The sequence below is a fragment of the Martes martes genome (genome assembly GCF_963455335.1).
Source record: "Martes martes genome assembly, chromosome: 7".
Lineage (NCBI taxonomy): Eukaryota > Metazoa > Chordata > Mammalia > Carnivora > Mustelidae > Martes > Martes martes.
The window spans coordinates 83,776,298-83,789,167 of record NC_137894.1 but is presented as its reverse complement, the minus strand read 5'-3'; the positions used below and the strand labels follow the sequence as shown (position 1 = coordinate 83,789,167).

Genomic DNA, 12,870 nt, shown 5'->3' with positions numbered 1-12,870 from the left:
TACTTAAAACATGGACTAATTTTTGCCCTCAAATCCCAGCTCTCCATTTTCTAGCTGTGTAAACTTAGACAATTCACTTAAATAGTTTCTTCATCTATAAAATGGGGATAACAATGCCTACTTCACAGTGTTGTTGTGAGGATTAGTGAGTTAATATATGTAAGATGCTTGTAACAATGCCTCACATGTAGAAAAGACTATATTTTTTAGCTATCATTTAGTGTTTTTCTCCTTAACAGAATGCAGGTATACAGGTATTTCTTTAAATTTAAGGCTTGCTCCAGTCAGTTATGCTTAAGTGCTGACATTGATTTCCTATCAGCAGTTATTTTCTTCTTTGATGTTATTCAGTTACTAATTTTATATAGTTATAAGAACTATATTTAAAGCTTAAATACTGTTTTTTTTGTTTAAATTTAAACTTAAGTTCTCAAGCAGTATATTATTGATAGAAAAATATGCTTTTTTTTTAAAAGCTCTTGCCTCTTAAACTTGCATGAAAGTATTGGATATTCATATGTGATAAAAAAAAAGTTAAGAAAAACAGGCTGAAATAATGGTTAAATTCTCTAATTATGCAAGGTGAGGACTGGGTTGGGAACAAATTCTTAAAAAGAGAACTTCACAGAAATCTTTACTGGCTTGTTTAGAATAGAAAAATTATGAAATGTCAGGAACTTAAAATTTAAAACTAATATTCTTCTTCTCTTCTGAAGTTCATATATTTGCTAGAATCATAAAGTTACCTTTTTTTTTTTTTAAGATTTTTTTTATTTGATAGGGAGAGAAAGCATAAGCAGGGGGAGCAGCAGGGAGAGAGAGAAGCAGGCTCCCCGCTGAGTAAGGAGCCTGACATGGGAGGACCCTGGGATCATGACCTGAGCTGAAGTCTGACACTTAACCGACTAAGCCACTCAGGTTCCCCCATAACATTAGCTTTTAATAAGGTTTTAAATTTTAAATTTTGAATTGAAGCAGATGAAGTCTCAACTTTAAAATTTTCAAGGCTTTTTATAGAGAATTAATTTTTATCCTTTGCTAATCCTCTTAGGGTATTTTGTGGAAAGAAACTTGGAGTGCATTTTAAAAATAATCTCTGTCCTCTAGGCAGAGGTTCTTATGATCTCTTATGGGAGATGAAATAAAACCAAAATACATTTGTTAAGACAGATAAATAAGCATTAGTTATCTGCTGCAATAATAAATGGGTATAAATGCATAAATGTTTAGTTTCTGAGGAAATATTTCACTTTTCATTTAAAAGAATTTCTAAATGGAGTGTATGAAAAAGAAAACCAATGTCATTTTTAGAATATTCCCCTCAACTGAATGATAAAATAGATTAATTGTCTTAACTTCCAGCAGTATTGTGTATTTGACCTGAGCTTGAAATCTAAATGTATATCTTCAGGAATATAGTTGAATCTTAAAATACAAACTTCCCTTGTTCTGAATCTGTATAATGTGACTCCTTGTGGACCTTGTAAAAGAGCTTGATATGAATAAAATAGCAAAAAGGCCAGCCTCCTTTTATTCATAACATGGATCCCAAGAAATTTTAAGTTACTGTCCCCATTTTATAAATGGGGAGTCTGGAGTATGAAAACCGAAGTTCTATACCTAACACAATCAATAAGTTAATTTGTGGTCTTAGATAAGTCACTGTTTTACTCTGGATCTAAATCGTCCCATTTTCAGTTATAGTTCTGTTACTTATAACCTTTGCATCATAAGCCTAATGAGTAACAACATCTGACTTTTTAACTCTTTGTCCTTTTTTCATTATATTTTGCTGGCTTACAAACAAAAATTTTTTTAACATATTTCTTGGTAATGTAAAGGCCAGGGTGGATTCATAGGTACTGTATTTTAATTATAATATTTCTAATTTGCATATATCTATAGTACTATAGGTATATAGTACTATATATCATAGTACTTCAACTTGTGATTTTCAATTTCATAAATGTTTTTGAGGATTTACTATATACTGAGCAGCGAAAGCAATGCAGTGACATAGAACACTAAGCCTGCTTCTCATAGTTTCTGGTTTTACCTCTTTGGGCCTCAGTTTCCTCAGTAAGAAAATTAAATTAGATAATTTATAATACCCATTTGACTCTAAAGTCTGTAATTCTTAGAGATGTAAAAAGTTACTTTTTTTTTTTTTTAAGATTTTATTTATTTAGAGAGAGGGTTTGTGCATGCATGAGCAGGGGGAAGGGCAGAGGGAGAAGGAGGGAATCCCAAGCCGACTCCCTGCTGAGCATGGAGCCCAGTGCAGGCGCCATTACAGGACCCTTAGATCATGACCTGAGCCAAAATCAAGATTTGGACACTTAACCTACTGAGCCACCCAGGTACCCCAAAAGACCTAGATACAATTTTTAAGGTTTGATATTTGTTTAATGGTAAGGGCCAATGATAGGCAGAGACGGTTTCTTCCTAGTAGATTAAATGGTGTTTGTGAGAAATGGGAAAAAAAATTTTTTTAGCACTGTGTTTGATAGGGTGAATAGATATTGATGCTATAAAAAATAATGCAAAACACCTCAGTAGAAGAGAGGGAGATTTTCATTGTAATATGTGATCGAACAAATAGCCAAGATTTGAAGAAAAGATGATGCCTCTTGCCTGGTAAGGAAGAAATGAGAATTTATGAGACCCTATAAGATTCTACAATGGAATACCTAAATCAGCTTCCTGTGTTAAGTTCTACTTTTTTATGCTTGGAACTTAAATAGGAAAAATTGAATAGCAAGTTTAAATTGCTTTATTTATTGGCACAGCTCTATCTTTAACTGCACTTCCAAATGTTTCATCACCTCACTGTTACTATGCATGTTAACATTTTAAAATGTATTCTGATAGTTTCCTAATTCATTGACACTACATGCTATATTGGCTTGTGCCCATCGTTATTTAAAAACAAATTTCTATTTTTAATAGATTTCATTGAGCTTACCAAAAAATCTCAGAATTTTTTTATTTTAAGCATATGTTTAGGGTATGGTTGAAATTTAATAGTATATTCTTTATGTTCATATAGTTCCTACTCTTCATAATTTTTCTTTTTTACAGATATTGATGATGCTCAAATACTTCCCCGCCCAACTAGAGTCAGACATTTTTCACAAAGTGAAGACACTGGAAATGAAGTTTTTGGTGCTTTGAATGAGGAGCAGCCATTGCCTCGAAGTAGCAGCACTTCTGACATCTTGGAACCATTCACTGTTGAGCGAGCCAAAGGTGCAGTTCCTGTCATTGACAGTTCATCCCGTCATGCGCCAAGCTTGCAGAGTTCCACAGAGGCTTCTTCAATAACTAGATCCACTGAAAGCCACATCACTGATACTCATAGTAGAGAGTCTTCTCTGGAAGTTGGTGATAGCATATATGACCATCTTTGTCACTTAATAGATCCAGTAGAACTTGCAGATTCAGCTTTTGAACAAATCCAGTACATTGACCTTGAAGGAGATGACGATCTTCTTTCCTCCCTGAAAGAATATTTTAAGGAAAACCAGGAAAATCATAGTAAAAATGAGTTAGGTAAAGATGCAGCTTCTGAGGAAATGATTATTGCAGTAAATAGGGATGAACAATCATCTTCAGATAAATTAGAATACATAGACCAAGAAAATAAATCAGAAAATACCGCCTCTTTTGTTGGGACTCCTGAAAATATTCAGTTTCAAAAAGAACCAAACTCAGCTGTCTTCATGAGTAGTATTGTACCTAACCAGTTAGGAAGTTTTATGAGAACAAAAACTTATGAAAAATCTAAGGAACTAAACAGTGACAATCAATCCTCAGAACCTAGTTCAGGGAGCCCTTGTGATAAAGAAAAAAGGAAACACCTATATAGACAGACAGCCACTGAATTAGATGCCTGTGTGGATACAACACTAGTCGAAAAGGTTAAGGGTGTGCAAATCAGTGAAAAAATCATTGTCCCACATGTAATGCATGCCAAGAAAACTACACTAAAAACACCTCTTAATCATAGACTGCCTCATGTTATAAGCACTAGCAAGCTTTCTCCAACTAAAAGGAGCTTGTCTGAAACAGTAACTCACAGAGCCAAAATCATGAAAATAGCTACTAAAAAACGAAATACTGTTCATGTTACTTTTAGACCATCTACTGAGTCAGTTCAGTTTTATAATCCTCTGGAAAACAAAGAGGCTCCATGGAAGATGAGACTGCGGAAGCTTGGTGGCTTTAGTAGTAGTAGTAACAGCAGCACTAGCAGCACCAGCAACCCCCATATCAGCTCAGGTAGTTTGACAGAGTTAGTAAAACCTGGTGTGTACAGGCCTCTAGGTACAGTTGGTACAGCGTCAGTAAGTAAAACAATGAAGGAATCTACAGAGATTCCCACCACTCTATTAGAAAAAGAAGGAATTGCAAGTAATCAGTTAGGTAGTCGTAGTACTCTTAGGTCATCAAGTCATGAGGCAGGACTACAGCAGGGCTCCCTGGGTGGCGTTTATAAAACTGTTGTACATGCTCTTTCGAAGCCGAAGGCAAATGTTTCCCCACAGAGGCAGAACAGAATGCCACCAGAGGCTCCACTGAGGGATCTGTACAGTCATGTAATGGGCTATTTTGGAAGGAAAGCTGCAGGTGAGCACTAACAGTGTGCAGAGCGCAAAAGGAGAAAGACAGCACCAGTTTGGCTTAATGCAACTGAAGCAAGCTATAAGCAATCAAAAAGCTTTGGGATGGTCACTGCTTTCTCTCTGTTTGGTTATGCATGCGCCTTTTCCCAGCTATATTTTTCCCAGCATACAATGTTTATTTAAATTACTAATTTCCCTTATAAGGCATTTAGTTAAACCTCTTTGCTGCTGAACAGGATAGGAAAGAGGGAGATACAGGAAAATTTTAATGACCTTTCAGAGGCTACCGAAATCAAATATTTTTCTGAGTATGTACTACATGAGCCATGAAATTATGTTTACTAAGTAGTTGGAATACTTTCTCCCCTGCCCCCTTATAGTTTATATTTAAAAGGGCACCGGCTATATGTAATTGAGTTTGTTATTTTTATTGCTGATTTACTTGGTTTTATCTTTTTTCTTGGACGAAAATTACTTTGACATTTTTAGGTCCTACCACCAGCCACCAACGTTTTAAGTTATCATTGAAGGAGAAATTATTTCTTAAATCTCAAAGTGGATTTAGTTACTTTTCGTATAAGCCATTTCAAAACAAGGGGTAGGCTTTTTAGTTTTGCATTCATTTGTATAGAATGCAAGTCCTTAAAACACTTACCAGTGCTTTTCTTTTTTCTGAGATTTTAGATGTGCATAAAGGTTTCATGATAGCCAATCATGATTTAAATATGGAACCTCTATGGACAGATTACAGAAAGCAAGATTATGGTAACTGTCTTCTCTTATCTTGATTCAAATTTAAAATAACTTTGCAGATATAGAAAATTAACTTTCAGCAGTAAGGTAGGTTTTGATTTTGTTTGTTTAACATGGTTTTGTTAGCATGATTAACAGAATGCCGTATAATGCATCTTGCATTGAGCCATTAATGCCACTTGAGGGCAGTATTCGACAGCTTAGCAAAGCCTGGCCAGTAATATAAAGATAATGGTATTTCACAGTGAGCTCTTGACTAGTGTATTTTCTTAGCCTGAAATGCTTTTTAGTTCATTAGGAATATAAACGATGCTGCTTCTTTTATTGCAGAGAAATTAACTTTTCAACAGCATAATAGTGAAATAAATATCTTATGTTCTATAAGGTTTTTTTCCCAAGTTTAAAATTTTCTTGTTAATATAGTCATAAAGGAATCAAAATAACTTTTATGGGTTTTCTTTTTACAGAAAAACCTTTGTGAAAATCAATCTTTTTTTCTTAAAACAATAACACTAGACTTTGTAGTGTACAGAAGTGACATTATGTCACGCTTATAAATTTTTTATTTATCTAAACTTAAACGCATTTATATCCCACTGAGATGTGGATAGATTCAAGGGATAGATTCCTTGTAAATATTCCTTGGAAAGAATGGAATTCTAAGTTATTAAGACTCTAAGTAGAAGCATAGAGGCAGAAAGAAAGATAAATATACCAGTTTCTTTATAGGCGATATTAACCTAACTCCAGCTAGTGCTTATCTATAAGCTTTCTTGCTGTTTAAGGTTACACTGAAGATTGACTAACATCTGCTTAGTTAAATAAAGTAAATATCAATTTACTAATTCCTAAAATTAAATCTAAAAGGAGAAAAATTATTCATAAATGCATGTTTGGCAAATAATTGATATGGCATAGGTGATTTGTTTTGGGTTGTTTTTGTTTGTTTCAAATTCAGGAAATGCAGTTAAGTTTTTTCTCACTATATATAGTTATTTATTTATTTTTAGTCAATAAAGAGGACATGAGCCCAAAACTGCCCCCTCTTAATAGTGATATTGGCAGCAGCAGTGCTAATGTTCCTGATCTGATGGATGAGTTTATAGCAGAACGACTTCGAAGTGGTAATGCCTCAGTAAGTGTTATTTTATTTTATTTATTTGGTTTAGCAAGGAGAGTAGAGAAACTAAAAATATATACCTATGTGTGTGTGTGTTTGTAAATTTTTACTCAAAATAATCTTCCTCTAAAACGTAACCCCTTTTTTGAATTAAGATCTTAAATTCTACTTTTATAATATTTTTTATTTAAAGACATTAAACAAATAGGCTTATAATTTTGACCAGAGTAAAAGATTAGAATACCTATTTGCTTAACTACTTAGGTATAAGCCCCTACCTTCCTAGTCTTCCCTCTGTTTTTTGTATTTGCTCATAGGTTACCTTCCTGCCCACTGCTGGCTCTTAACAAGAAAGATAACGAGAGGTCTCTGACCCAACTCCTGTTGGTTTGATAGCATAAATACTGATTACTTAATCATTACAGATAACTTCAGAACAGATTTTAAAGTTATCTTTGTTTTATTAGAATTACGGCAGATTGAAAATAGAAGCAGTTTTACCCCAATAATGCTTAGTTGTTAAGGAAAGATAAATGTATGTAGAATTGCTTTTTTTTAATGGTCATGTTCCACTGTTTGTTTTTTAATAAGATTTTTATTTAGAGAGAGTTTAGTTTAGTTTAGTTTTTTTTTCCTTGAATGGAAAAAAATAATAAAATTATTATATATAATCATTATAGAATAACCTCTTTGCCATCATTCTTTTCTTCCTCCACTATCTCTACTATTTGCTGCTACTTTTTCCATTTGAATACCTTGTTCTTTCTACCCTCTTAACTTCACTCCATGGATCCTTTGAGGCTTAAAGAGTCTTAGACCCAACTCCATATCACGACTGGGTCTCTACTTTAGACAAACCAACAGTAATTCAGGTAATGGCTCCATACAGTTACATAGGCTGTTTGGTTAGTGTGTTTCCCACCTCCTACTTCATACCCTGAATCTCAATTTATTATGGTGATTTTCTTGGAAATTCAAGATTTCAGATGTTTAATGAGATTACGTTTTTAATAGTAAGATGTTTCTTGAATTTTTAGACTATGACAAGAAGAGGAAGTAGTCCAGGCAGTCTTGAAATTCCCAAAGACCTCCCTGATATTCTAAATAAGCAAAACCAAATGCGCCCTATTGATGACCCAGGTGTGCCCTCAGAATGGACTTCTCCTGCCAGTGCAGGGAGCAGTGATCTTATCAGCTCAGATAGTCATTCGGATTCTTTCAGCGCTTTCCAATATGATGGCCGAAAATTTGACAGCAAGTATCTTTTTCTATTTGAGCAGTATGTTTTTTGTTGATTGTTTTCTGTTTGAGACTGACTTGTGAATTATGTAACCATCACTTTCCTCTCTAATGTTACTGGACAAGGGTTCCCACATATTATGATTTCATTTTTTAGTGAAATTCCAAAGGAAGTTTTAGGGAATTCAAGTCGGGACCACTTTATTTCACCAAACTAAAGGCACTTAAAAAACAGAAACCACTGTCCTTTCATAAAACAAATGATATTTTAGAACCAAACATACAGAAAGGAAAAAAAGTTAGAGTAGACTTGACATTAGAATAATGGATAGTCATATTTATGAGTCGGTGCTGATTCATGCATTTGTATTTGGGAACCACTATCTAGTTCAGTGCTTCAGTATGTTCAGTACAGTTATGTTCAGTGTTCCATTACCCAGAGCATTTCTTGAATAATCACTTCATGTTAAAATGATAGCATTGATATTTCTTGATGCTGTATCACTACCACATAGCTTTTCTGCTGTAATTCTTTGTTACACTTGGTAGTGAAGAGTACCAAAATCTAAAAATGTTTTCTGCCTTCATGGATTATGTGCTACTCTGATCTCAGAATGGAATATATGGTTTAAGAAAAAATGGTTTTTACTATATCTGAGCCATTTTTATTGTATATACCTGTAGTAGAGAATAGAAAGTTCTTGAAAAGCCTATTACCAGCTATCAGAAAACGTGGATAAGAATAGTGATGATACATCATATGTATCTGTTTTTTGTCCTTATTGTTGTTAGTAATAAGCTATGAGAACTTTTAAAAATTTGTTTCTAATTATAAACTTTAAACTGTGTTAACATTTATTTACACTTGTCTGAGTGGTATGTAAATAGATGTAGGGGGAATGTTAATGTTTAATCATTTTGCTTAAGCAGCTTTGTCTCTTTATTTTAAAAGATTTTATTTGAGAGAGGGAAAGGAGAGAACGTGAGGGTGAGGGGCAGGGGCAGAAGGGGAAGCAGACTCCCTGCTGATCAAGGAGCCAGACTCCAGGCTTGATCCCAGGATGCGGGGATCATGACCTGAGCCAAAGGCAGATACTTAACTGACTAAGCCACCCAGGCACTCCGCTTTGTCTTTTTTGTAAATACTTTTGTTTTGTAATTGAGACTTCTATGTACTAGCATTTCTTCTTCCTTTAGATTTTGGCTTTGGAGCTGATGCTGGGATTACGTCCTCTGCTGATGTGGATTCAGGTTCTGGCCATCATCAGAGTGCTGAAGAGCAGGAAGTGGCTAGTCTAACCACACTTCAGATAGATTCTGAAACAAGCAGTCTTAATCAACAGGCTTTCTCTGCTGAAGTTGCAACGGTTACTGGTAAAGTTACTCAAGGGAATGTCTTTTTTAAGTGCATTTTTTAAGCCACCGAAGAATCTGTTTAGGATTTTATTTGATAGGTTTTAAGTATTACTTATTAGAGTTTAAGCATTATGTTTTCATCTACCTTTATGTAACAATGGAGGGAAAAAATGCATTAATGTAAGAGTTTCTTGGCCTAGAGTCTATATGGTAAGTTTCAGGTGATTAGCTGAACTCCTGATATTGTATACAGAATTTTATATATGTTTGCATCACTGCATTTCCTGTAGTGATTTTTAGATTACCAAAAAATAGTTGAGAAGTATTACCTTCTTTTCACTGTGTTTCAGAGTCAGCCTGGATTTTTAAAGATTTCTTTAACGAAGTATTTATTATAGAAACTGTAGAGAATACTGCCTAATAGAAGGCCTATTTATCAATATACTAATAGTCTGTATTAATACAGTAAATTATGTTTTTCAGCAAATTTTTTATGTGGTCAAATATATGATGAGAGGGATCCAAGAAATTCAGTTATGAAATGCAAGATAACATTATTGCAAGGTTCTTGGTCTGTGGTCACTGTAGTGACCAGAGGGATCCTGGGCAGCTAGTAGCACATAGATTAGTGGTTACACTGGATGATCCAAATTTCCTCTGGTTCTCACTGTCATTTGATGCCCTTTGATGGGTGATTATCCATTCCAGTTTTTTTTTTTTTTTAAGCTTTTATTATTTGAGAGGAGCGAGAGAGCATGAACAGGGGATAGAGGGAGAGGGAGAAGGAGACTCCCCGCTTGAGCAGGGAGCCCAAGGCAGGACTCAATTCCAGGACCCCAGGATCCTTACCTGAGCCACCCTGGTTCCCCTAGAAGTTCTTAATTCTCCTCCCATTCCACACCGTCCTCCCCTTTGTCATGGCAACCACCAGTTAGTTCTCCATATCTGTGGGGCTGGGTTTTATTTTGTTTTGTTTTACTTTTTAGATTCCACATATAAATGAAATCATATGGTGTTCGTCTTTTTCTGTCTAACTGACTTCACTTAGTGTAATACTGTCAAGGTCCAGCCATGTTGTTGCAAATGTCAAAATTTCATTTTTTTTTGTGACTGAATAGTATTCCATTGTCTATAAAAACCACGTCTTTATCCATTTATCCTTAAGTGGACTCTTAGGTTATTTCCATACCTTGGCTGTTGTAAATAACGCTGCAGTGAACATAGTGATACAAATACCTCTTTGAATTAGTGTTTTTATTTTCTTTAGATAGATACCCAGTAGTGAAAGTACTAGATCATACAGTAGTTCTACTTTTAATTTTTGAGGAACCTCTGTATTGTTTTCCAGAGTGGCTGGAAGGTTTAGTGGTGTTGAGCATCTTTTCATGTGTATTGGTCATCTGTATGTCTTCTTTTGAAAAATATTCAGATCTTTTGCCCATTTTTTAATTGGATTGTTTTTTGTTATTGAGGTAAAGGAGTTCTTTATATATTTTATATATTTATTGCATTCTATGAATCCTTATAAATTCTTTATATATATTAGGCCCTTATCAGATATATGATTTGGAAATATCTGCTTCAATTTAGTAGGTTCCCTTTTTGTTTTGTTGATGGTTTTCTTCACTGTGCAGAGGCTATTTAGTTTGATATAGTTCCACTTGTTTATTTTTCCTTTTGTTTCCCTTGCCTGAATAGATATCTAAAAAACATTGCTAAGACCAATGTGAAGGAGCTTACTGCCTGTATTTTCTTCTAGAAGTTTTATGTTTTCAGGTCTTCAATTCATTTTGAATTGATTTTTTTGTATGATATAAAGTAGTAGTTTAGTTCTATCCTTTTACATATAGCTGTCCAGCAGCATTTATTGAAGAGATTATCCTTTCTCCATTGTATCTTTTACCCTCCTTTATTGTAAATTCATTGACCATATATGCATGGGTTTTTTTCTAGCTCTCTGTTCTGTAGATCTCTGTGTTTTTATGCCAATACCACACTGTTTTAATTACTACAGCTTTGTAGTCTAATTTGAAATAGGGAGCAGGGTACCTCCAACTTTGTTCTTCTTTCTTAAGATTGTTTTGGCTAGTTAGTCTTTTGTTGTTTCATACAAATTTTAAAATTATTCTAGTTCTGTGAAAAATGCTGTTGGTATTTTGATAGGGATTGCATTGAATCTGTGCATTGTTTTGGGTGGTATGGACATTTTAACAGTATTAGTTCTTCCAGCTCATGAGCATGGCGTATCTTTCCATTTATTTGTGTCTTCTTTAGTTTCTTTCATCAGTGTCTCCTAGTTTTCACTATATAGGTCTTTCACCTCCTTAGTTAAATTTATTCCTAGGTATTTTATTCTTTTTGATGTAATTATAAATGGGATTGTTTGTAGTTCAATATTAGGGTGCAGAAACACAGCAGAGTTTTTACATATTAATTTTATACCCTGCAGTTTTACTGAATTCATTTATTCTGACAGTTTTTTGATGAAATCTTCAGGGTTTTCTATATATAGTATCATGTGATTGGCATATAGTGACAGTTTTAATTCTTCCTCTCCAATTTGTGTATCTCTTATTTCTTTTTCTTAACTAATTGCTACAGGTAGGATTTCTAATACTATGTTGAATAAAAGTGGGGATAGTGGGCAAGCTTTCACATTTCACCATTGAATATGATATTAGATGCTGGTTTGTCATATATGGCCTTTATTATTATATTGAGGTGCATTCCCATTATACCCAGTTTGTTGAGACTTTTATCATTAATGGGTATTGAATTTTGTCAAATACTTTCTGTATCTGGTGAAATAACCATATGATTTGTATCTTTCCTTTTGTTAATACGGTGTTAGCACATTGGTTGATTTGTAGATGTTGAACCAACTTTGTCTCCCTGGAATAAATCCCACTTGAGCATGGTGTATGATTGTTTTTCTGTGTTGTTGAACTCAGTTTGCTAATATTTTGTTGAGGATTTTAGCATCTATGTTCATTAGGAGTATTGGCATCTAATTTTCTTTTGTGGTGTCCTTGCCTAGTTTTGGTATCAGGGTAACACTGGCCTTGTAAAATGAGTTTGGAAGTTTTCCTTCCTCTTCAGTTTTTTGGAAGAGTTTGAGAGGCATAGGTGTTAAGACGTCTTTGGTGTTTTGCAGAATTCACCAGTGAAGCTGGGTGATCCTGCAATTTTGTTTATTAGGAGGTTTTTGATTACTGATTCAGTCTCCTTACCTAGTGATTGGTCTATTCAGATTTCTGTTTCTTCGTGATTGAATCCGGGAAGATTATACATTTCTAGGAATATATCCATTTCTTCTAGGTTGACCAGTTTGTTGGGGTATAATTGTTCATAGTAGTCTCTTATGATCCTTTGTATTTCTGTGGTATTGGTCGTAATGCTCTTTCTTTCATTTCTGACTTTATTTGAGCTCTTTTTTCTTCTTGTGGATCTATGTAAAGGATTGTCATTTTTATCTTTTCAAAGAACCAGCCCTTAGTTTCATTCATCTTCCTTTATTGTCTTTTTAGTCTCTATTTTATTAATTTCTGCTCTGATCTTTATTATTTCTTTCCTTCTACTAACTTTGGGCTTTGTTCTTCCTTTTTTTTTTTTTTTTCCCTAATTTTCCTAGGTGGGAAGTTAAATTGTTTATTTGAGATTTTTCTTTTCTTGAGTCAGGCCTGTATTGCTATGAAATTCCCTCTTAGAACCATTTTTGTTGCATTCCATAGGTTTTGGTATGTTATATTTCTGTTTTCATTTATTTCTGGGTATTTT

The 12,870-nt window shown here is 34.2% G+C and overlaps 1 protein-coding gene across 2 annotated transcripts in view; it reads left to right on the top strand.

Moving 5' to 3' along the window:
* The window catches only part of RALGAPA1 (Ral GTPase activating protein catalytic subunit alpha 1), a 253,276-nt gene that overhangs the window by 106,315 nt on the left and 134,091 nt on the right, over window positions 1-12,870 (top strand). For both annotated transcript variants that reach the window (XM_080808120.1, XM_080808119.1), the window contains 4 exons: window positions 3,082-4,629; window positions 6,389-6,513; window positions 7,536-7,752; window positions 8,935-9,111. In XM_080808120.1, coding sequence (XP_080664246.1) covers window positions 3,082-4,629; window positions 6,389-6,513; window positions 7,536-7,752; window positions 8,935-9,111 — 2,067 coding nt within the window. The remainder of the gene's footprint in view (window positions 1-3,081; window positions 4,630-6,388; window positions 6,514-7,535; window positions 7,753-8,934; window positions 9,112-12,870) is intronic.